General features: G+C 35.5%; 1 protein-coding gene and 1 long non-coding RNA gene across 5 annotated transcripts; one reads left to right on the top strand and one right to left on the bottom strand.

Annotated features, from left to right (window-relative positions):
* Positions 1-8,488: 8,488 nt before the first annotated feature.
* LOC113738755 (urease accessory protein F) lies at positions 8,489-14,602 on the bottom strand. Of its 4 annotated transcripts, none has more exons than XM_072046230.1 (3): positions 14,374-14,602; positions 12,727-13,513; positions 8,489-8,826 (listed from the first exon to the last, which is right to left on the bottom strand). In XM_072046230.1, exon 2 carries the CDS (start codon positions 13,467-13,469, stop codon positions 12,729-12,731), a length of 741 nt encoding a protein of 246 aa, XP_071902331.1. In that variant the 5' UTR covers positions 13,470-13,513; positions 14,374-14,602; the 3' UTR covers positions 8,489-8,826; positions 12,727-12,728. The 4 variants fall into 4 exon arrangements, with proteins under 4 accessions (XP_071902331.1, XP_071902330.1, XP_027121813.1 ...); XM_072046229.1 differs by lacking the exon at positions 8,489-8,826 and adding an exon at positions 12,182-12,612; XM_027266012.2 differs by lacking the exon at positions 8,489-8,826 and having other exon boundaries at positions 12,182-13,483.
* A 5,823-nt stretch (positions 14,603-20,425) lies between these two features.
* Positions 20,426-24,526, top strand: LOC140005353 (uncharacterized). The gene is made up of 3 exons (XR_011813180.1): positions 20,426-21,078; positions 23,371-23,426; positions 24,345-24,526. It is a non-coding gene; the product is annotated as an uncharacterized lncRNA (long non-coding RNA).
* Positions 24,527-26,573: the final 2,047 nt, after the last annotated feature.

The following is a 26,573-nucleotide window of genomic DNA, read 5'->3' on the forward strand; positions in this document are numbered from 1 at the left end:
AAAGCAGAGCAAAAGAAAAACTGAGAGGAATTGGGAAGGGAAAAACGGCAAAAGGAATCTGCAAAACTTGGGGTGGCCGGCTATAGGAAGAAAAGGAACAAGAAAAATCTGAAAAAGGGTAAGGTAGGCTCGGCTGAGGTTTTCGGCAATAGGGAGATCAAGAGGAAAAGAAAGAAAAGACCAAGAAAAGAAAAGGAAAAAAAGAGAGCCGGACTGAAACAAAGAGGAAACAGAGGCTTTGGAGTTGCAAAAGGAACAAGAACTAGAAACCCTGGAAAGAAATTGAGAGGGGGGTGTTTCTGGAGTTCGGACCGTGATTAGAAAGGAAAAGCTGTCGGGGCAAGCAAGTGAAAAGGGGAAGGAAGAAACAAGAAATAGAGAAAGAAAATCCGGAAAAGAGAGAGAGTCGAAAGAGGTCGACTTAGGAAAATCTGAGAAATTGCAATCGCCATCGCCGACCGCTTCTTCACCGCCGGCCGCCAATCGCCCCAACCCAAATCCTCCGATGCTCAGGTCAATGAAGTCACCGCTGTCGGCTGCTACCGACCATGCCATCATCGACCTCCTAGTCTAGCGGCAGCGGCAGGTGGTTGCTGCCCACCAGACGTTTCCTAGCGCTCCGACCGCTACCTCTGCTGCTCAAAACCACTCAATCTGTATCGGAGAAACCACCGTGAGAGGCCAAGGTAAGTTTTTCTTTCTCTTTTACATTTCAGTCTTCCTTCAAGTACGGGTTCTGGAAGCTCTCAGAGCATGGCTGCCGTGGGTCTGTCATCATGATTTTTTTTCTGTTGAGGGTCTGTAATTTTTTGTTCGCATATGTTTTCTGTGTGTGTGTTGGACTGAATTCCTTGTTTTTCTGATGATTTTGGGGCCGGTTGTAATGTAATTTGAGCAGAAATCTGTTGAGTTTTTTCATGCCCATTTGCTGTTAGTTAAAATGCCCGAATGAACCTTCTACTTGAAGATGATTAATTTTTTTTTTTATGGAAGAAAGCTGTGTTGATTCGTTGTAGTTTTCATGTTTTAGTCTCATACCTCTATGCTGAATTCGAATTGATGTTATGAGAAGGAGCATTGAGAGTCTCATTGTTCGTTGAAATGGTTAGAAATTGAAACCAGATTTCTGGTTGCAGAATGTTAATTGATGTTAGCTCGGCGGAGAAGACAATTACTTGTCAAAATTGTGATTTCAATCCTTCCATTTTGGTTTCGTGTTGTGTTTTCGCCCCAGAGTTCCAGAACTTCAGAATTTTGCCCCCCAAGCTGCTATAATTCATTCAATTGGGTTCCTGTTCTTGTTACATCTAAACCCCTCAAGTTGCCCTTTGTTCTGCATTGGCCCAGAAAATTAGATAATTTAACCAATTTTTGTCCTTTTAAATGTTTCCTTCTTTGATGCGATTTTATGTGACTTTGGATAGATTAATTTTGGGGTTTAATGCGTAATCAGAGGTTAGCGATTTTTTAGTTGGGTTTTATCTTGTTGGACTTTTCATAAAAATAAAATTTGATTTGGTGTGGACTTTTTTGTTTGGGCTCAAGCAAGTGGTTTTAGTTTATTTTGTTGGGTTTCTGACGTGGGTTTAGGAAGATAGAGCCCAACACTTTTGGTTGGGTTTTAGAATTGGGTTTGTGATTTAATTGGATCATTCTTAGGATCAGAATATTAGACTAGCCCATTTGTTTTGCTTGGATTTCTGTTGGGCCAAGTGAGTCTGACCCAAACAAATAAAAATGGCCCATTCTTATTTGTTTTGAACTTCAGATTGGGCCAAGTGGTTTTGGCCCAAGAAATAATTAAAATGGCCCAACAGTTTGTTTGATTAAAAATCTGATAATTGGATTTACGAATCAGTCCCTGAATTTCTCTTTAATTGTAATATGGCCCTGGATATTTTCAACCTCTTTCAATTGGGTCCTTACTTTAATTGCAAATAAGTCCTTGAACTTTATTTTTTCTTTAAATTTGGCCCCAAAATTTTGTCAATCTTTGCAATCAAGTCCTTTCTTCTTTTGACTTCTTAAATGTGGGTTGTTGACATGATTTAATTGACTCAAATTCATGTTTATTTTTTATCCTTTGTGATTATTTGCCAAATAAACTGGTACCTTGACCATTTCTTTTATTTTGGAGGATAAATAAGTTGATTTCACTCCATTAGAGCTTCATTTCAAGGGAGGTATAATTTTTTTTATCTTTTTGTGTCTCTCCTATGTGAATCAACGTGCTACGTGAGAAATACATGTCTACTTTGCTTTCTTAGCCTTTCCTTAATTTCTTTTATTTATGTCATTTACTTTTGCTTTTTATTTAAGTTATTTTTTATGGGGTATGTGTACACCTCTTGGCTTGTAATAGATAAGGCTTGGCGAGCTTTCTTGTCCAATTTCCCTTTCCCCCCTTTGTTTTAGTTAGCAAATGTAATAAGTTCATTGCTTGCTTTCGTTGCTACGTGTTTAATCGCTTTATTAGGTCCTTGCATCTAGTCAAGCATGCTAAGTGTTATGTGTTACGTGTTTATAAGTGATTCGCATGTCTACTCGCTTTTTATAGTCATGAATGAATGTGATGGATGAATGGACGTCACCACACTAGTCCAATGCTAGTTGTGGCCCCCTTTCCCGTCACCACCCTAGTCCAACGCTAGTTGTGGCTCATTGTTCCGTTTTCACTAGTCTAATGCTAGTAGAAATTCATAGAAAGGGCTAGTCCAATGCTAGACCCAATAAGCCATTTTCCCTTTCGTTAGTACATGATTTGCATGTTCATTACATGTCATGCATTTTTTTTTTTTTAGTTTTATCATTTTGCATGCCGCTCGAACCCCTTTTCCCTCCATTTTAGGATTTTTGCATTCCATGCTAGTTATAGGGATCATTTGTTTGAGAGTCCCCTTAAATATGGGATATAGACGAGTGTGGCTTTTTCTAAGCCTTAGCACGCTTGTATCCTCTCTATCAAAGGGCAAATTGAGTCACGATTTAGGTCTCCCCGTACCCATTATGCATGAATTCCCTAGGTTCATGCATCCACTCTATCATTACACTTTCATTTTTTCCTCCCATTTGCACACGTACACCTTTTTATCCCTTCATTTGCACACGTACACCTTTTATCCCTTCACTTGCACACGAACACTTTTATCATCACTTGCACACATGCACTTCATATTATCATTTCACATACCATACCTTGCCCACTCACGTACACACTCTCACTTACACATTCTTGTCTTTTATTACTTTTTCAAACTCATGTCCTCACATTGCATACATGCATTCCATTCATTTGCATCGCACTCGCATTATTCGTGACTTCTTCAAAGGATCGTTATTGGGCTTTCACGATTAATGTGATTGGCACCACTCAACCTTTGAAGGGAAATTTCCCCCAATTCCCCTAGGTCTAGGGTTTGCATTCATGTAGTGCATCCAAATGTAATAAATTATTTGGTTGAAACAAGAAAATCTTTGATTAAATCATGCAACTAGCCTTGGCTAGGTCAAAGGGGTGCCTTGGATTTTATCCTTGCCTTCCCCTTTGTCAAATGTGACTCCCGAACCTTTTTCTTTGGTTTACGTGGACTAGGAGTCGTTTAAAAGGGGTTTCTTACTACTTTTTTCCTATTTTTTTTCTTTAAAAATTCATTTTAGGTGACTTGGTACACCTTAACTCATTACCAAGTGGCGACTCCGTATTTAGTTTTAAAAACCCTTTTTAAACTATAATTTTGGGTCAAATCGTCGCATTCTCAAAACCCCATTTAGACCCATTTTTCTTTTAAATCACGATTCATTTTCCAATCACAAAATACATTTTTTCAAACCATTTATTCATTTATTTATTTATCAAAAAATGGGGCGCGACACTAAACATATGGGTCAGTTTTAGGCCTATCACTAATAAGCCCATTTGCATCGTTCGTATCACACAACCCTTGTGACGGCCCCACCTTCTCTTAGGGCGTACCCCAGGATTCGGCGGGTCACCTGCCTAACTCTCGTCAAAACTCACTCACCCATATCTCATGCATACATCCATAGACAATAAATAACATCGCAATTCAAACTTATACCATACATCGATGCACAAATCAAGATACAAAACTTCTATACACCCAAAATACTGTCAAGTGGTTACAATTCAAGTACAAAGAACCCTTGTCGGGTGCTAGCGCGAGTACAATTCCAAAATTCAAAACAACTAAACTACGCTAATCTGTATACATCTCAGGCCTCGCTCGTACCCCCTGTAACGCTCGTACCCCCTGTAAGGAAAACAAATGGAGTGGAATGAGTTAAAAGTCCAGTGAGGTTCCAAATAGCAAGTTGACCATTATTTAAAGGTACACGTATCAACGTAGCAAAAGATAGCGAGCATAACAAATTCATAAAAGTGAACACTAACACTTCAAGTAGCAAATTTTCAATGAACGAGTATAAAGTGCTTTTGATTTTCAAAAGAACAATAATCCAATAAGCAATAATTATTTTCAAGTATAAGGATACGGATGGCTCTCAGGAGTCAAGTTCCCATTGCTTCACAGAGCTTGATCAAATATTAGTTGACACTTCGTCAACTTTCAAGTAAAGTAACCAATCCAGTATAGCACTACTTAACTCCAATCTCCGTCCACCAACCAAACCCCTTACCGGGCCCGAACTCCAAGATAAACACTGGTGGTAATAATCGAGTATACCGATTAGTCGAGGAGATAACACTCCACTCGACAACACTAGATACCCATGGTTCGTTATCTAATCGACCAAACCCTTGCCGGCTCGACTCGATTAACTAGCCAATGGGGTTTGGGTCCCCAAAAAGTCGATGAGATAACACTCCAATCGACTGAATCAAGATAAAAGTACGGAGACGGAAAGGAGAGGTACCTCCCACTCGGATCGAGTGTGCTATATACTGTCGCTCAATACTTACAAGTCACGCACAAGTATCTCAAATCAATTGCAATAATAAACAAGTACATATCACATTAGGGCAAGTGCAATAAAGTACACCCTTGCCCGATCATACCAATCACATATCATTCGATCATATTGGTCAAGTATTGAAAACCAGTGTCCAGTTCAATCAGGTATTTTGAAGCACTCACCAAAGGTCTAGTGCCTCTCAAAAATCACGTTCCGGTCCAACTTCTTGGTTGGAGTCCAAATCTGCGATAAATTATCATTTACGAATGTAAACCTTTCTAGAGTTCGAAACATAAGAGTTTCGTTTCAAGAAAATTAAGTAAATGCAACTCGTTATGTAGTATTCAAGATACTTATCAAATCCCAGAAAAGTCATGCTCGCTCTTAAACCTTTGAAACTTTGAAGCAATTTTACTTTGAAATACCATTTGAGTCAAAGAAATGGAGAAAACGTATTTCTATTAGTCATAATTTTCATTTTCCAAGGGTACAAGTTTCGGCCGAATTCTAACTCATATACCTCGATAAAAGAAGACGCAAATATCTTAGATGGTTCACGTGGTATTCGCTCTCAAGCCTTACGCGAGTCGCAAATATATCTACCTAGCCCTCGAGCATAAATTTGGGCAGCACGCCCTTTATATTTACCTATTTTCCAGCCATTTATGGTTTCATTCTTTTCTTCAATCAGTTCCAAAATCACACACAAAATAATTTCATTCCAATAGCTGTTCAATAGGCTTAAAGTCATACAAGTACAAAATCAAACTAGGAATATGTCCGGAAATGAAGTTTAAGTCATAAAATAAAAGACAGATTTGCCGTCGCTTAGCGTAATGGACACAACCGAAGCTACACTTATCGGATTGGCGTAAAATTTATACTATTTCGAAGCTAAGATAAAGGACTACAACTTTGATGAAGACCACTCAATCCAGTTCGTAGTGTAACTTGGTCAAAATTTCAATGTACAAAACCAGAATCTCACAAACAGGTTAGCTAACCACACTATGGTTAAACGACAATAACTCAGGCTACCAAAGTCTGATTGAGGCGTTTTCAGGGGCATTGGAAAGCTAAGACATAGCACTACAACTTCTATGTTTTGGCCAAATACTAATTCAGTACGGATCAGGGTGAACAGATGCGGTCAGATTGGTGAAATGTCAAAACTGTCCCTCAAGTTCTACCTATGGCAGTCAGGGGTATTTTTATCTTTTCACGTGATACAGTACTCAGATTGAGTTGAAATTTTACAGAAAGCTATAAAACATCATTCCCTACTACTTTTATGTTTTATTCTAAGCCTAATTCGACCTCCAACCTAGTCAAACAAAACCGGTCAGAACAGGGGAGGTGAAAAACTGAAATCTGGAATTTGGGGTTTGAAAGGGAAATCTCTTCATTTCTTGCTTAAATCACTACCACAACCTCTTATACAAGATTATAATCATCATATACCATCTATCCAACAAGAAATACAGTTGAAAACCTCAACCCTAATTCAAGAACATGCACCATATCCATCCAAACCATTGAAATAACTATCATTAACCAAAGATTTGAGGTGCTATACCAACTTAAGCAAGATTAAAAGAAAGAAAATGGTAAACCAGCATTATTACCTTACTAAAGATGCTTTCAAGAGTAACCCTAACTTTCCCTTCCTAACTTTTACCAACACACAGCCACCTAAGTACTCAAAGGAAGCTTTAATCGGTTTAGAATCTTGTTTTTCTCACTCAATCAAGCAAAACCCAAGATGGATTGAAATGGTTTCCTCTCTTCTTTTTCCTCTCACTCTCACGGCTGGAAGGCTGTAAATGAAAGCTCAAATGAAGTTTCAAGAAGATTAAAATGATAGAAATGAATTTGGGTCAAAGGTGACAAGTGTCACACTTTGATTGGTAGTCAAATTTTGTTCTTTTCTCTCTTATTTTGGGTCCAATATTTCGGCTGCCTTGAGGATATGTTGGGGCTGATATTAATCAATTAATAGCAAGGAGATTAAGATAATAAAGTAGTGTTCAAGTAGTGTACTCACTCGGTAACAAACAGTACCCGTCGATTCAACCCGTTTTTTCTTAAATCGCGTATACTAGAGTTTTAACTTATAATTCACTAACTTATTATTATCACTTCTAATCACACACTTAATATTATCTAAAACTCACTCTTAATCACCAAATTTGATCCACTCTCCGTACTAGATAGTCACACTACGGATAGGCATAAAAATCTTAGTTTACCCTAACGATAAATGCAAAAGGGAAAACTCTTAATTCTATTTTTTATTCTAAACATTGGGGATGTAAATGAGTAGTATAACTATTATAAGGGAATAAATGCCAAATAAAAAGAAATTTTAAGAAAATATGAAGGATTTTACAATTCTAGTGATTACAATTAGGGTTTTGATTCAAAATGAGAGATTTAAGTAAACCGATTAGTCACAAGTAAACTAGGATTTTTGTTTAGACTTTAGGTTTTCTAGAATTTAAGGTCTCTCATTTTTAAAACAAAACAATGTCTTAAATAAAGAAATCGTAATATTCTCTTGGAGACTAAACAACAATAGTATCCCAAAAGTTAGGGTATCACAACCCTAGTCATTAATTTTATGCTTCTGAAGAGTCTTCTTGAAGCTTCAAGAGATAGAAAATCTCTTCTGCTCGATTTCTTCCGCTCAGATAGCCGAATATGAACCTGTAAAAGATGCTACTGTTCTATCAATTTTCTGAACAAAGCATTGTACTTTCTTTCGGTTAGGACCACAAAAACCCTCCACATGCACGTGATTGCATTTCCCCCAAGAATCAGCTTCTTTTGAGGGATTGTAATTGGCTTGAATTTACCAGTGAATTCTTCCTTTTTTTTTTTCTGCTACGAAGTGATGTTTGCTTTTAGGAAACAATTTTTAATATCTATGGTACGGTTTCTAAAATCTACCATATATACAAAAGGGGGAAGGGAAAGGAGAAACCCTTTAGATGTTGGTTCTTTCATCATTTTGAGCAAAGGATAAAAAACTTAGGTACAATTATGATCTTGCCTTTTTTACTGTTGACTGTGATTTTTGCTTTAGATATCTTTCATATCTATTTGATTCAAAGAAAAACAGCTTGGCTTCAAGCAACTGTGAAACTTGCCTTTGGATACACTAAATACAGGAACAGTGAATGCAAACATTGATTGGATTATCAGTTGTCCTTCTTGCAAGCAACAAAGTGAAGTTGATATGAGGTAAAGTTACCAATTCATGCTATTTAATTACAATTTAATCCTCTTTCAGCATATAAATTGATGTTAATTTTTGTTGTTGAATTTGAGGGCTCGAATTCACATCGTTTTAACTGCTGATTCGGGATCAATCAATTGCACTATATCTAGAGAAGATGCAGAAAAAATGTTTCTATTCACTTCACTTCAGCATAAATAGGCACAAGAAAGTATAAGTGATAACTTTCGATTTTATATCCATGCATAACAAAAAAGATAACAACAGCTGACTACAACTGAAAAACTAATTTTTGCTGCAGCACTTTGAAGTAGACACTGAACTTAATGATTCCTTGAAAGAATATATAATTGTCTACTTTCTCAAGGCTTATGAGACTCACTTTTAAGATCAGGGACAAATTTATACTATTGTGTCCAAAGCTTACACCGCAGATGATCTGTTACTGTAACATTTCCAGATCGCACCGAAGTTTCTTCTGCAGTGCGCACTTCCTCACCAAGATATCAACAAAAAACAACAAACAAAGGAAGAAATGTTCACACCAACCACTAAGTTGGTGCTTGAAGAAATTGCTAGAGGCAATTGTTCCAAGAAAGATGATGGATATGGCAGCAGTGGAGTAAACAGGAGCCTTGATTTTCCAAAAGGGCTATCTGAAAATGAAGCTACACCAGTAAAAACACTATCCAAAGAGCCATCCAATATTTTTGAGCAGTGTACTAAAGAAGGTCCAGAAGACAGCAATCGCCTGAGAATATTGAAGATAAGTCCAGCAAAGAAGGTTAAGGGCAAGTAGGCCTGAAATGCTTTAATTATGTTACTTTAATTAAATCTTTTGTTAGCTAGCTAAATGATTAGGTCCATTGCTTTGATACTTTCTTTGGAACTGTTTCAGTCCTTGACAAATAATGGATCATAAGATAGCTATTAATAGCTTAGTTTGTTATCCTGCACCTGCATAGATCATGAAACTTAATTGCAGGTGCTAATATGAATGAAGATCCAATATTAAAGCACATGTGCTGTCAAAAGTTAATGATTTTGTTTATATAATCTTTGCCACTGTTTTAAATGTTATTTACCTCTGCCTTTTAAACACTATTTGCATATTAAATCCACATATACATATATTATCAACATCCACAAAATTATCTGGATTTTGCATAGGACAAAAAAAAAGGACTAAATAAACAGCGAAAATTATCAGTTGGTAGGCCAATGCATAGCACGGCTAGATCCTAGCTAGTACTTGGAACAATAAGGCAAGGAGGAACTAAAAATTTTGTTCTACTAATAGAGACCAATTTCCTCAATTACGAATGTGGACTTCAAGTCCTTAGAAAAACAAAACTATGAAAACCTATTCCAATTCGAACACCTAAAACACAACTCAACACTATTTCCAAAATCAACAATGAAACCAATTCTAATATAGTTACCAAATAACAAATCAATTTCTAAAAGGGATAATTTCAAAACCCTCTTCTAAGATTTCTAACAGTCTCACTGGCCTCCCTTGAAATTTTCAAAATATCAGCCACCCCCTTAAAACTAATTAGGTAGTAACAAACCCAACCCATTTCAAAAACACAAATAATATAAAATGTGTATTAGGAGAGAGGAAAAAAAGCTTGATTCCACAGCTACCCTTGATATTGTCATTAGTGGGTTCATTTGTAATGAGCAGTACTTAGGAATGTAACAAGAATGAAAATTCGGCAGCTGTATTTGAAACTCTCATCAAAGGCTAGGTTGCTACTGCATTTTGGAAACTAGCAACCAAAGGCTCTTTTCTGAACAGCTTTTAACGTCTATTTGCAGCCATACTCTTGCAGGAAACTCTATATAACAGCAAAATGAAGTAGCAATAGATACAAATGCATCTTGTTGGGTGTTTGATGAGTTTTGCATATGCTATTAGGATTATAATGCTTTAGAAGAGTAGCATACTTTGGCATCTTACTATATGAAGCAGCTTGTGTGCCTTCAATTTCATGTCTGAATCAAGACTTAAGTCATGTACATCAATCACAATTACAAAATGGCGCAAAAAAGGCACCTCAATTTGGCGCCCTTGCAAATGGTCGTTATTTCAATTAAGCACATTTAGTGATGATTTAATTAATTCAGTTAACATAATCATGAAATATCACATAAGTTCGGGGGGAATTAAGTCTTTTCACCATATAATTTGAAATAATCAGACCCATCAATCTGACAGGGAAGGTGGTTGATATTTTGAAAATCTCAGGGGAGACCAATGAGACTGTCAGAAACCTTAGGGGAGGTTTCTAAAATTATCCCTTTCTAAAAATATTAAAATTCTAAATATGTCAACATATTTTGTCACAAGTTTCATATGAATACCCGCCCTGTGAAAGTTCAACGGGATGAGAGAAATTATATATATATATATATATATATATATATAATACACAATATAATATATGTAATGTAAAATGAAGAATATGATATTTTCTTGTGATAATATAATATATTTTTTGTGATAAAACTTTTGTTATGTTAGTTTTTTGGTTATTCATGTTTATAAAAAAACTAATAATAATTGATTTAGAATTTATGTAATTTCAAATACAGAGAAACAGATTAACAAAGTCAAAATAATCTTTAAACTTTATCTCATGTTAAAATTTTTTAATAAAAATTCAAAAACATAATTAGTAAATTTATTATTAGTGTTCTACGTGTACAAAAATAAAATCACATAGAAAAGTAGGAGTAAACATAGTCGTGAGGTAGGACGTGAGCATCCATAAGAGTGACGGGATAGGCAGGATATGATTCAGAATAGCGGGGGATGGAACGAGGGATGAAAGAGCTATGAGGCAACAGGGTGTAGAGAGAGAGAGAGAGCCTACCCCACTCCAAACCGCCCCATTGAACTCTTTTTCCCCCCCCCCTTTTTTTCGAAGGAATCATTGGAGTTGAAAATATGAAGAATTTGATCTTGCCTTAGAAACTCATCTAGTGTTCGTAGTATTGGCAGAATAACAACTCAAATCCGTAGTCACCACTTGAGTTTATGTCTGCCACATTTCTCTCGTTTAGCCAGTAACATGCTAAGGAAAAATGTGGCTTTTGTCCTCAATATTTGGCATGATCTTCATGTTTGGCCCATTATATGAAACAAGTCTCTCATATTTCGATCAAAAAGAATATGGTCTCCAAAGTTTCTAATTTCAAGAAACATTTGATCTTTTGATACAAAGTAAAAAATGGCAAGCAGTCAAAATTTGGTTCTCAGATAAGCATGAACAACAGAAGGATAAAACCTGGAGACAAGAAAGAGCGAAGAAAAGAAGACAAGACACAAGAGTGAAAAGGCCGATCAAAGAATACAAATAGTTATGGCTGCATTTAGTTTCCTGGCAAATTTTGAAGACATATACAGGTTTTGGGCTTTCATTGCTCAATTTCTGGATGCAGACTTTGTGGAGAAAGAGCAATGGAGTTATACAGCTCTTGATCAAAAAACAGTTGAAGTCTAAGGTTAGCACATGTGTAGAAAGAGATTAGTGTTTTCACAACTGACATTTTTGAGGTTGAATCCAAAAATGTTCAGCATCATCTTAAAATTGAATGTTGCATCCAAATTATGAAGGAAGGAACTATACCTGGACATCTTGTAACAACTCATTTTCAGTGTCCTTTTGACTTTCAACAGAGAAAATAGAAGTTATCTTTTTGGCTTCTTTTAGCAAGATAACATCGCAATTAACCATCCCATATTTAAGTGTTTCACTACATTATTAACAGGACAGATGATAACATATATGTAGAGCATGAAATTTTCTACAGAAAGAGTGGCTATTAAGAAAACCAAAGTTTTAACATGAACTGTTACACCTGAAGAGAATCACAATTTTGTATTATTTACTTACGCTGCTATTAATGCAAGAGTTCAGTATAAATCATAGCTAATTGATATCCAAAAAGAAAATGACATCAGAACAGTAATTTAAGGTAAAGCCAAACTGGGGCAAAAGCTACAAAAAGTCAACATGGATTTTCTGGTTGGTCCCTTTAATATTCAAAATTGATATATTACACACTTTTGAGATCTAACAGGATAACCACACGTAAAAATTGTGTCGCTTAAACCCGACAAACTAGCAAGTATGACCCCTATGAAGTGGCCTATCTATTAAGAGGAAAAAATTTTGGAAAAACAGAGACAGATCTAGTACCTAATCGCTGACATGATGGCACTTTAATCCTGACTTAATACAGAAATTCGAATGGGGCAACTTCTCAATATTCAGGAAGGATAAGTTCCTGTTCAGATTGTTTCAAAAATTTGCAAATCTTTCTGCGTGGAAAATCCTTCAAACTCATTGATCTTGAAACTTGTTTTGAGCCAAAGTCTTCCTCAACAGGCTAAAACTGTGATTTACAATAGGATTCCATCTACCGGGACCCTTGAATGAGATTAGCAACTCATCATTCTGACGAAGCTAAAGTGGGAAACTCTAATATAAGGCAGAAAGATCAGACTTTCTAATAGAAGGCAGAAAGATCAGACTTACTCTAACCTTTAAGAGCAGAAGAGTCTAGAAAACAAATAGCCATGGCAGCCCTGGACTGTGTCAAGCAAAGGACTTGTCTGACAGGCTTCCTCAACAGCACGGTTCATCCATTTCTTTGATATGTCTTCCGCAACAATGGAGACCTGATGCTGCAACACAGCAGCTCCTAAAGGACCGACCAAATTTAGCCGAGTAGCAGCAGATATGACATCTCTCATTGTTATGAACATATAAGCCTTCTGAGAAGTTTCAGCATCTATTCCAAGAAGTCCACAGACAAGTCCAAAGATGGGGGCGTGGTGGAAAGATACAGTCCCCCTACTTAAAGATGCATTCCTCATAGACTTCAGGGAAGGAATTTCCAAGTAAACAGCAGCAGCTACTCTCATAAGTGCAGACCCTTGTAGGGTCGATGCCTTACGACCAACTTCATTTGTTAGTGTTGCATCCAACATTCTATCAAGCTTGTGCCACATTTCCAAATGGGGAAAGATGGTACAGGAGTATACATAAGGAAGAAGCAGGCTTCCAGTATTCTGTAGCACATGTATCACATAAGCTCGGAGGTCCTCAGGCCCAGAGACCAGACGAGCTTGAATTGCAGCCTCAAGACCAAAAGAATGAGCAAAGCCACCAGTAGGAAGTATGGAATCGAGCAGCTGCCATTGGCTCCATTGCACTAGAGATCCCATTTGAGGAGAATTTTCAACTTTGTCAAGATTATGGTCATTCCCCACTTTTTCCTCCATTTGAAGCTAGATTTCTGGTTAACAGAAGCAACACAATAACGCATCTGAAATAGGGTGCAATACCATCATGAAGTTGAGCAAATTATTAATCAAAAAGCAATGAAATTCTAATTTGACAAGCATATAGGAGTCAACCAATTATTGGACCAAAATATCTGTCAACTCCCGTTACCATTTTCACTGATATATGTGGAAAGGAAACAGCCGGGAATTGAGACCCAAGAACTACATGTCATGCACACTCTAGAAGAAAACATTTTTACAAGTATACCATATCCGTGCCTTAGAATCATAGATAACAGAGAAAAGTTTTACACCGAAGTAAAAAACATCCCTTTATTCAATTTAGATGGAATCTCAAAGAAAAGTTGCAAGATTCAGAACAACTAGTACCTAGTAAATGCACCCCAATAAAAAAAGTTAACACAACACTAAGAAAGGAGAGTAATTAGCATCTAGCAAAATAAATGTACAGCATGTGGTTAATACTTTAATGTAAATGGAGAATATTGAAAGAAAATGCCAACCCAGATTTCTGATCTAAAAGAATGAAGCTTATAAAATGTTGTTACTTGTCAAAACTGTATAATTGCACCTACCAAGAACCCTCCCCTCACCCAGTTCTTAAGAATTACAAAATCACTTAATCACAGACGTTAAATGGTTCTTTCGATTTAGGCCCTTAAAGATTGGAAGGATTAATGAAAGAGAGGTTAGCCTTGATTATCCAGCTAAACAAAATGTTCTTTTTTATCCAACTTATTTACCTTGCAACTACAATTTTCCGTTCTTAAATTTCAACATTAATCAAATAACCGTTTCCTCTTCTCCTAGAAACAAATTGAAAAAAATAAAAATAAAAACACAATCGCGAAGATATGAACAAGGTAGAGGAGTAAGAAACCTTGCGAGTAGGTCTCTGCTTAGTATTGCATTATTGGAACATAAGCCTATTTTGATTGGGAGTCTGCGGGAGGAGGATCGAAAGCTAGCGCTGAATTCGCCATTAACGTGGAATGCTGATGAAGACGACCAACAAGCAAACGACGACGTTGTATCATGTGAGCAGTAGTGGTTCAATGCCGACTCACCTTTCCAGTTTCCATGTCTCTAACTAATAAGTTGAAAGAAATTCACCAATTTGGTCCTGAGCTTTTATACTTAATCTAATTTCGTCCTTAATAGTTTTTTTTTCCAATTAGTCCTTAAACTGATTTTTCAGTTCCAATCAATGTTTTCAGAACCGACCGGTCCGGTCCAGTATTAAACCCGAAAGTTAATGAAAAATCGTTAGAAATCGGTTGAACCATATGAACCGTTAAAAACCGCACGAACCGTAACCCCGCGATTTTCTAATTTTCAAACAAAATATCAAGAATGTTGCTACGGAAGTTCAAACCTTGGTCTCTTTGTTCCTACAAGGCACTCTTCACCACTAGACCACAGCTTATTTTGTTGAATGTTCTACTTAACTTGACTAAAATATAGATTAAAAAAATCAAATCCTAACATTAAAAAAAGAAACAGCCGACGCACTTTTCTTTCAAGTTTCAATCTATCACTTTCTCGGCTTCAGGCGGCCAATGGGTCCAGTTCTCCTCTTGAATTTTTTTTCAATTTTTTTTTCTTAACCTTTTCAAACCCAAATATCCACAACAAAATTTTCTCAAGCCTTCACCTTTATCACTATCATCTTTGCAGATTGTAGACAAGTTGGAAATTTCAACTTTCACAAGATATTTGAAACTCAAGAGCTTTTCCTGTTTTCCATCATCTTGGTAAGTTTAATTTTTCCTTTTTCAAGGTTTTTGTTTTCTATATTATTATCTTTAGCCAATTTTTTTTGCATTTTCTTCTTTTTTTCCCCAATTTTCATCTGTTTTCCCTAATTTTTGTTTTATTTTTATTTGATTAATTAAGGATGAAATTATGAATCATTAATTAATTTGCAATCATATTTGGAGAAGCTATTTTTTTGGATGAAGTATCAAATTAAAGAAATTAGACATGGATGAAGTATCAAATTAATAAATTTTGTATCAATGATTGTTCTGTTTTTTCTATGCTATTTATTGTGTTTTTATTGCTTTTTCTATGCTGAAGTAATTAGTCTACTGAATGCTCATTCATCTTGAATTTTATAGGTTTCACTAAAGCAACAAATTAAAGACATGTTAAAGTTGATTTGTGAAAGTTGTCAAACAAAAGCTTAAAAAAAAAGTGTCAAATTGGACCACATGTTTGTATGTCTTGGTAAATTCCTAAATGGTAACCTCAGGACCACATGTTTTGTAGCAATTAATTTTTTATGTGTTTAGTTGTATCTTTGTTTTTTAAAATTTTTTGATTTTTTTTTTAGTTTGAGCAATTAGATTTATATTTTTATAATAAAATTTTAATTTTTTTCAGGTTAAGTTGATGAAATTGTGAAGGTGGTGTTGTTGCTTATCATGCCATTGATGGAAGTTTGTTATTCAAATAGTTTGTCCTGAATATGAGTTAGACTCTTTTATGGACTTTTTTAAGAATTGTAAAAGAATTTCAATATTTATTTTATTTATTTTTGTGTTTTTATTTGTGATAATTGGTGAACATTTGGATTATATCTATTCATGTTTGTAATGAATTTATGAAAAATTGTGGTGAATTATGATATTTTAATTATATTTATCATTCCAGGTTTTATGTATAACTTTTAGGAAATTTGTTATTATCTCAACTTAAATTTAATTATGTTGGTGAATGCATTTTAAAAACATAAGTTATCACTAACCATGTTAAATTGTACATTAGGTGTCAAGTTCAAGTGTAGAATGAAAACCTGTGAAATACTTAACACTCAAGTTGTAAAAAAAAAAAAAAACCAGAAAACCGGTGAACCGGCCGGTCGGACCGGTCAGACCCCGAACCGGACCCTCTCCGGTTCGCTGACCGGTCCGAGTTTTAAAACATTGGTTCCAATGTAGGATTTTTGCAGCAGCATCACCACATTTTGCCTCATTCTCACAATCAGGGGTATATTTGTCGCTCAAGGTCAGATTCTGTAATTTAGAGATTATGCAATTTAGAACTAATTCTTTCTCACAATTAGATCCTCCTTCACATGCAAAATTGGCGCACACTCGAAGACACTCAGCAAACCTTCGTTCATTTCCATTATGAGACTAGAAGGCCTAGGTGGTTTGGTTCTACTGCGGGATTGCTGCAATGGGACTACCTTAAGTTAGAACAAATTCGAATTACACGTACTTTAACTAACTTTCCAACCAAACACAATGCTTCCACAAGAAACCCATACAAAATCATCAAAATGCACACACCCTGGCGGAACAAGAACTTGTCCTATAAAAGATATACCAGCATCTTTGAGGATTTAGAAACTATAGAGCCAGCAACTAAATTAATCTATCATGCAAAAACAATCCTCAATAGACCTTAATGCATTGGCATATTGTTATGAACACATATTATGTGGCAACTTTGGAGAATATGCTTTGGTTGCTAAAAGCTGGTTGGTGGGGTCAAGTAGGTTTTAAAGTGGTCGTTAGTTCTGCAGTTATAAAGAAGGGGAAAAATCCATTTTTTATCCCTAAAATTTGAGTTAGAGACACATTTTATCCCCAAACATTTCAACACAACACATTTAGTGCATGAATTAATAATTTTTGGTCACATTTAGTTCAAAAACGGTAAATTGTTCAATTTGAACAGAGAAAGCTCACGTATTTAGCATGTGGCAAGCAAATTATCAGTCAAAACCAACGAAATTCAACGCAAAATTATACTCACACTTTCTTTCATCGCTTTCCTATCCAAATTTCCCCTTTTCATACCCATTTCCAATTTCCAATTTCAAACCCTAGCTTCTAGATCTGTAATCTACCAAGAAATGGAGTAGTGTCAATGGAGTAATCGGTTGGTTCAAGCAACAAAGCTTCATCTTCAATTGGTACTTGCCCTAAAATGAGGTCACGAAGCTCTGAATCCCCAATTTCATCCAATAGCAGCAGCTGTGTTTTCAGGTGTGGATTAAGACCAAAATTGATGATTTGTTGGTGGGATGATAATTCTGGAAGAAGATTCTATGGCTGTCTAAGATGGACGGTAAGTTATTCCTTGAATTCGTAATGTAATTTTTTGTAACTAAAGTGCAGAAAATTCACTTTGCTGATGCTGTAAGAATGTGGTTGCATTTGCAAAAGCCAAATATGTGTAAATATTTTGAATCGCTTGATGAACCAATCTATGCAAGAAGAAAAAGCATAATACCTGGTTTGCTGAAAAGGGTAAATCAGATGGAGGAAACAATTCAAAAAAGTTGAAGAAGGGAAAAAATTATGATTTGTATTATCCTAATGTTGGCTATGCTACTTATGATATCTGTTACTAGAAAAAAGAGGGGAAATATAATAGAGGAAAAGTTGGAACAAAGCTTGGAGTGAGTTACCGAATGGGAGCTGTTGATATGGTTTGTTTAGTTCATGGGGCAGAAATTTGACTAGATTTGTAAACATAGAAATAGCATGCTTTTGGATCTTGTAAATGATGGTATGCAATTCTCCAAATTAATGATTGATGTAGTATTGAAATAGTTGCTTGTAAGTCTGATTTAGAATGTTTATGTTGTGTACTAGTGCCCATGTTTTTGGTTGTTAATATGGAAGATGATTTGAATGGCTGTTGCATTGTATATTGTACACAATTTGGTAATGAAAATGCTTTGTTTCGGCAAAGGATAGTAAGCCCATATGGAACAACCAAAAGATGACCAGCACCATAATGAGACAAATTGTTTGTATGTAACAATAACAAGCCATTAGCCTCATTGTCGTTTCCTCCCCCTCTACGGTCATCATTAGGTCTATTAAAATTGTCATTACCATTAGTCCCTTTATTCTTACCAATCTAATACAAATCATAGCCTAGCTATTGAACTAAGATTTCATGGAATGAGACCTCAAGGTACAAAACAATTTCCCTATTTAATCCACCATTCCTCTTAATTTATCCATGCAATTGTCTATGTGTGTCTATCCTTTTAAAGGTGCTATTTTCACAACCATAGTACACTTTGTGTCCATACAAACTAGCATTTTCAGTCAATCCATCTACTTCAAAAACACTTGTGCCTATGCTTTTAACATAGTCAATGACAATACATCTCCACCCTTATAATGTGGATGAGGAGTGTATGAAATCAACCCTTCATGGTGCCACCTTAGAGTTATAAGTGTGCTACCTTGCTCTGACAACAAAAAAATGCACACATCAATCAGTCAATAATCAACATGCCATACATTAACAACAATGCACTCAATAATGCAAACATCATCCACCCATCTAAATATCATAATAAAAAATACAGACCACATACATATTATTCAAACATTTATGCTCCGACAATCCAAATAAAAATAATTAAACAAAGCAACCCAATTCAACTCTCATTAATGAGAATATACCCACAATGCGAACCTCAAGGACCACATTTAAATATTATATTCACAAAAGTTAAAAATTTTTACATTTAACTCTTTATCCAACAAATCAAAAACCTAGAAATTTTATTGTAATTTGCGGTGCTCGATCGTTGAATTCTTTCTTCTGAACCAACATTTTCTCCACATTGGGTGGCTTCAATCACAAATCGGAAACCTCCACTCTACTGATTGTGGATTTGAATCGATGTGAAAAGGGGAAATTTGGAGAAGAAAGCGACAAAAGAAAGTGAGAGTAAAATTCTGAGTCCAATTTTGTTGGTTTTGACAGACAAATTACTTTTTGTTAGCGGCCACATGCTAGACACATGAGCCTTCTCCATCCAAATAGAACAATTTACCATTTTTGGACTAAATATGGCTAGAAATTATTAATTCGTGTATTAAATGTGTTGCATTGAAAGTTTGGAGACGAAATGTGTCCCTAACTCAAAGTTTAGGAATGAAAAGTGGATTTTTCCCGAGAGAAGATACTAGACAAATGGCTTGCCTACTACAATTCCACACAGCTAGAAACTAATTGTTCATACTTGATCAAATTCGGCTTTTTAAACAAATTATCAGAATTCTAGGAGTGTATGATTTTTAAACAACTAATAATTCATAACAAAACACACCATGAAAAGAAAAACAAGAATTACCATACCCAATTTGAGAGCAAAAGGTGTACATGTCATGTCATTCAGTCTCTTTCTTCGCAGAGTTTATCCTGGCCGTCTGGGTCTGCCCAAGGCTACAATTAAGTATCTAATGGAGGTATCTATTTCTCTATGTATAAGCCATGAAAAGAGAGAGATGCGGGGGCTTATGCAGGGTTGGAATTCCAGAATGCTGTTCTATGTACTTGCCACAAGAATCTTTTGGTTTAGCTATGAAATTGTCAAAAGCATTTTTTTAATGCTAAAAATGGTTTAGAGAATGGCCGTATTTAAATTATTTTAATTCCTAAATTACAGAATTTGACCTTGAGTGACAAGTATATCCCTATTTGATTATGAAGTGTAGCATCCCATTTGTTGCAACAAAAGGGTGTTTACAAGAAATGTGGTTTTCATTTTACAAAAATAATTGAGTGTGAGAACCCTGAAAATATACATATAAATATCAGTGCATATTTTATTTGCATTTTAATTCTTTAATAAATTTTAGCACTAAGTCCCATTGTTTTTAAATAAGTACATAGAAATAAACGTTATGTGCAAAATAAAAGAATTGTGCTAGACTACCAAACTTCTTAGTTTTGTTACATTAACTTCATATTTCGATGGTAAACTATTTCATTGATCTAAGAATTAAATTTCTTTTTTGAATTCTAGTATTGTAATTAATTGTTTTGAAATAAAAGTGTAAAGATAATTTCTATGTAAAAAAAAAAATAATATAATTGTGCCCAATATTGAATTATTCGGTTTTGTTACACTAAATTAATATTTCTCGAGTTAGAGTAATTTTATTGCTTAAAAACAAACTCTTTGAATTCCGATAGCTAATTTAATCGTTAATAATGTTAAGAGTTAATAGGAACCTTAGTATTAAGTTGCATTTGATAATTTTAGACAAAACCATTACAAGTACACTTAGTATACTTAGGACGTTAAAATCTCGATAATCAAATCTTTGCGAGATTAGTATATTATTAAGTATTCAAATTACATTTGGGATAAATTTTGGAATTAGATTAAGTTAGAAATAGGGACTTAAGTGGATATTAGGAGTGGATATTAGGAGAGCAAGTGAAAAGATCAAAATTACCCTCACAACCTCACGAAATAACCGTCTGTCACCACCTCACATTCGGCCAATACATTTCTTTCCCACTCCAACACACAACCGCACAAGCACTCTACCTCCATTGCCAAAACCGCGGCTCCACCTCCACTTTTCTTCACAATCCAACTTCTCACCTCAGCTCCACAACACCATTTCCCTTTCGGATCAGCAGCTGGAGCAAGGTAGGAGAGCTGAAATCCGCAAGCTACACCCAGTTTTCCAGCCGCAACAACCACCACAGCTCCACCATCTGCTCAGCCAAGACAACCCCAAACCAGTCGCGAGCCTAGGGAAATAATTCTGCCCAGATTTGTTCGTGCGTGAACGGAGCATTAGCAGAGGTACTTCTTGATCTAGTTTGAGTTGATTAGAGGGTTCTGGAGCTAACTTAAAATCTTGCATGTTGATTATTAGACTTCGGATGGTAGTTACAAAAACAGCAAAAATTTTCTGATGTGCGATAGTGCTTCATCCGAGACTGATTGGAATGATGCTACCTTAGATGATCAAACTCTGTTATTCTGAGCTTGTTGTGATGTTTAATTAACTAATCACTAACTAATTAAATTGTTCAAAGCTTTGCATGGGAACTTGGAACTTTCGGATGATGAACCAAGGAACATAAGAAATTCTGTTTTGATGTAGTAATGTTGCCGTGAGCTTGAGCAGAAAATGTAAGTTTAACTTGCCTAAATGTGACCCTCTGAATTGATCCCTGTGCTTAATTAGTCAATAACTAATCAGTTAAGCTGTGCATGTAGCAATGAGATGGCCTAAACCAGAAAAATAAAAAGGAAAATTTGAAAGTGGTTCATGCATGATCACCGAGGCTCATGGGAGAATTTCTGGATTTTTGGGAAATTTGTAGTTGCTAATTGAATTCAATTTTTGAGTTAAAAATGTCAACTAGTTAGCTAAGTGTTTAAACGCTGAATTGAGTACCTAATACCATACTTAAACCAAGGAAAAATTCGAACTAAAGTAGATTGGTTGCTGGAAATTTTGGGTGATAGCCGAAGGGGTATGATCCAGAATTTCAATATCGTTGGGAAAATTGTAATTTGTTTCTGGAAATTTATTTTATTTCCTTGGATTATGGTGGCTCAGAATTTCATAAGAGATGCAAATTTCAAGATATACAATTTGTTTAGCAACGAACCAATTAGTACATATAAAGTTGGAACCAAAAACGCTAGTATACAATTGCTGGAAATTCTCTTGTGATTGCCGAATATTGAGTTGAATTATCAACTTGGATTCTGGAAATTTTCTTGAAAATATAATGGTTAAAATGCCTGGAATATGTTGTTTGGGAATCTATAAGGAATGCATGGACGGCTTGAAATAAAAACATGTTGGTGTTAAAAGAAAAAAAAAAAAGGAGTTTTTCATTAGTGGAAAATGAAACTCCAGATTTTCGGATGTCCCTGACCAGTCTCGATAAAATGTTTATATCTTGGTGTAGGAAAATCCGTTTAAGGCGCCGTCAGTGGTATTTGAAACTAGAATCATAGGCCTTTGACCTATAGAGATTTCGTATTTTTCCTCCATGTGTATCGCTGTCTGTGAATGTTTAAAGTAGACTGTTTTGCATGAATATCCTGTTTCTTTGAGAAACTAAACTTGAATTTGGATTGAGATTTTATCTTACTTGTGGTTCAAATTCTTGATTCAATTGTAGTTGGAAGTAACTAATGTCGTCAAGGGCCAATGATTGATGAAGCCCTTGGCCATTTGAATGACTTTATAAGTACCACGGTGTGATGAAAGTGAATTGCTGGAATGTCTTGGAAGCTTTACTTTTACTTTTACTTGCTTATGTTGGGTTTGCTGAGACCAAGTGCTAATGATTGATGAAGCCTTGGTTGATCATGTTAGCTTATTCGGAAATGCACTTGTTGAAATTTAAGGCTAATGATTGACGAAGTCCTAGTAATTTGTTATGTGATTTTTACCACATTTTGATTCATATTATGATTTCGAAACGGAATCGGAGCTGTGGAAGTTGTATCGACTTAGCGAACTCGAGTAACTGTGGTCAAATTAATCAAAAATATTTTTCCAGCTAGTATTATATTATAAAACTCCATATCTAGTGCTTTGCCTAAAAATTTTCCAACTCGATAATTTCCTTTAGCTCAAACTAGCCTTGATAGCTATAGTAAATAAGTTCTATAGCTTTTGAAAACTTTAAGTCTTATTTTAACTCCTTTTCTTTCCTTAAGCTTTGCACTTGGATAGTTAACTATAGGAAAAGTTCCAAAATACGAGTTTTACTAATTTTAGTGAAAAGCTTGAGAAACTTACTCGGCAAGAAACCTTATTTTTAGGTAAAATAGTTTAGTAATAATTTTGCAAAAACCATAGCTTTAAAGAAATGTTCAAAGTAACTTCCTAACGTGGATATTAAGAGATTTGTCGATTTATTTCAAGAAAGTAATACAAGTTATTTTTTTCAGGAAAAGTATCTTAATGAAAACTATAGGAAACAATCCTTCTACTTTGTCACGTATTAACCCAAGGGACTCTTGATTTCCTAAGGGAAAGTGAATTAGTAGTATGTAATTATACCTCAATGTCTATAAGCTTAAAAACGGAGTAAAAACTTATAGTTTCAATATTTGTTATTTTAGGGTATCGTGAGGAAGTGGAACTCGAATCCCAATTTGACATCTGAACTTCACTCTTGGTGAGTGTCCCTGTTTGTTCTATTCTTACATGATTAAGTGCTTCCTTGAATTTAAGTGTGATAATCGCAAAAATTGGTTTTGATCCATCGAAGTGAGCGGTGTGTACTTTACCACACTAGTCGTTCGAGTGGTGACTTGTGTAAAGCATTTTTTTTGTGAATCCAAGTGCTAGACGTAAAGTCGTTGGGTGAATCCCTCGACGAGTCAATAATAATAAATCAAGTGCTAGACGTAAAGTCGTTGGGTGAATCCCTCGACGAGTCAATAAGAGTAAATCAAGTGCTAGACGTAAAGTCGTTGGGTGAATCCCTCGACGAGTCAATAATAATAAATCAAGTGCTAGACGTAAAGTCGTTGGGTGAATCCCTCGACGAGTCAATAAGAGTAAATCAAGTGCTAGACGTAAATTCGTTGGGTGAATCCCTCGACGAGTCAATAATAATAAATCAAGTGCTAGACGTAAAGTCGTTGGGTGAATCCCTCGACGAGTCAATAAGAGTAAATCAAGTGCTAGACGTAAAGTCGTTGGGTGAATCCCTCGACGAGTCAATAATAATAAATCAAGTGCTAGACGTAAAGTCGTTGGGTGAATCCCTCGACGAGTCAATAATAGTAAATCAAGTGCTAGACGTAAAGTCGTTGGGTGAATCCCTCGACGAGTCAATAAGAGTAAATCAAGTGCTAGACGTAAAGTCGTTGGGTGAATCCCTCGACGAGTCAATAATAATAATGTAAGTTCAGGACGTAACGTCGTTGGGTGAATCCCTCGACCAGTCTAAGGTACACTTGGGTATTATCGCCTTCCTATTTGTTTACTTCAGTCGAATCAATACGTGCTAATTGTTTTAATTGATTGCATGTTTTTGGGGCACCACTGAGCTTTAGCTCACCCCACGTTTAATTGTTTTCCTTGACAGGTCTTGAAGTTTGAGAAATCTGAGCAGTGCTGATTTCTTTTAATTTGTACTTGAATCTTAAGACTGCAGTTTACCGTTGTATTGTATTGTGAATTGAAAAACGTATTGGTTATTTTGGATTGCCACTTGAAGCTGGAAAATGTTTAAACCCTAATTATTATGTTTGGCTTGTATGGTTGTAATCGTGGTGTGTGACAGTATATATCCGGATTGGTACGACCTTATACCTTAGAGGTAACGCGTGAGATGTATAAGAGCCGTCGACTGGCTATCTTCTTTACTGCTATCTCTGAAGTTAATGTAGATTTAAGGATGATCCTATCTGGGAAAAGTTGTTTTGTAACAGATTAGGTTATTCTTCGGAAGGATCCGGGTTAGTGTGCGTGCGTGAGTCCTGGCGAGAGCTGGGCAGACGGCCCGCCAACCCTCTGGTTCGCCTTAGGGGGAAGTGGGGTCGTCACAGGTGGTATCAGAGCTCTTATCGAGCTCGTGCCGGGAAAGGATTCTCGGACTGTGGGGATTGGCTTGTTAAGTGTGAAACAAAAGTCGATAGTTGAGGATATTAGATATGTATGTTGGGTAGGAATCTCAAATGTAGGTAAGTTACTCTTGGGACTGGCCAGCCTGAGATGTAAATTATCCTATTGTCGGATTCTTGTACCCGAATACCAGATATTTCATTCAATGATGTATTTGCAAATTTGGAAGAATTTAGTATATTGCATTATGATGTGATTAGAGATCAAATCCAGAAAAGTAGAACCGAAAGTATCAAGTTTAGCTTTTGAAAGATAAAAGTGAAGAGCCAATAGTGAGATCTTGAAGATTAGTGCCAATTCTGTACTTAAGATGAATAATTTTACTAGTCATTCAATGGTAAATGGAATATATGCCATCTCTTACCCAAAATAATGGTTTAGACATAGAATTGAGTGAAATAGTAGTTTAGACAGGAACTATGCAGTTGTGAACAGCTTTAAACCTTGAGGAGAGTCTTTAAAACTGAGGTGAGATAAGTTGACGAATTTGCCATGTGAGGTGAGTTATCGATGACATTGTGGTTCCTTAAGTTTTACTGGAGGACTATTCGGGACTAACGTCCAAAAGGATAAAGATAACTAGTTGTTAGGTTATTAGAAAAGCCAATGTATGAAATGTTTGAGATCATTTAGAATACTTAAGAGTCATTGATGTACTTAAGTAATGATCATGTTATTCGATTTAATATTAGACGTGGTAGATCTACAATCCACTAAGGTTAAGTTGAATCTAAACTAAGGGGTTGAGCTATTAGTTATGTGGTTATAATAATTTGCGTATTATTGAATTGTTTTCTTTCGTGTTTATAAAGATTGAAGTTTGAGTTATGTATGAAAATATTGAATGTATTCGTGAATTGTTTGGCTCTTGAAGTTGTATGAAATTGGTGTGCAATGTGACTCATATTGTGTGTATGAAACTTGATGACTACACGTCTACTTTGTTATAATGTTGAAAAAAAAATAAATAAATAAATTCTCGAACCAACTCAATTCCAAACACCAATGGGTGATAAGAATATAATCAGTAGCTTAACTCATAATAATTGCGAATTCTGGATCGGAGGGCATAAAATACTAGTGGATCTAATCAGAGTGGATATAAAAGGTTATGATGTTATTATAGGAATGAATTTTTTAACTCATCATCATGCTAAGCTTGATTTCAGAGCAAAAGTGTTAGAATTTTGGATTTCCGGAGAAGCAACTTGGGAGTAAGAAGAAGAAATACAGAAAAAGTATTCCGATTTGTTTCTCAAGAAAGTGTGAATTTTGAGGACAAAATTCATTGTAAGGAGGGGAGGATGTGAGAACCCTGAAAATATACATATAAATATCAGTGCATATTTTATTTGCATTTTAATTCTTTAATAAATTTTAGCACTAAGTCCCATTGTTTTTAAATAAGTACATAGAAATAAACGTTATGTGCAAAATAAAAGAATTGTGCTAGACTACCAAACTTCTTAGTTTTGTTACATTAACTTCATATTTCGATGGTAAACTATTTCATTGATCTAAGAATTAAATTTCTTTTTTGAATTCTAGTATTGTAATTAATTGTTTTGAAATAAAAGTGTAAAGATAATTTCTATGTAAAAAAAAAAATAATATAATTGTGCCCAATATTGAATTATTCGGTTTTGTTACACTAAATTAATATTTCTCGAGTTAGAGTAATTTTATTGCT

The sequence above is a fragment of the Coffea arabica genome, chromosome 4c, assembly GCF_036785885.1.
Source record: "Coffea arabica cultivar ET-39 chromosome 4c, Coffea Arabica ET-39 HiFi, whole genome shotgun sequence".
NCBI lineage: Eukaryota > Viridiplantae > Streptophyta > Magnoliopsida > Gentianales > Rubiaceae > Coffea > Coffea arabica.

Excerpts from the sequence above, each read along its gene's own strand:
- LOC113738755 (XM_072046230.1), bottom strand. The coding sequence starts at position 13,469 with ATGGAGGAAAAAGTGGGGAATGACCATAATCTTGACAAAGTTGAAAAT.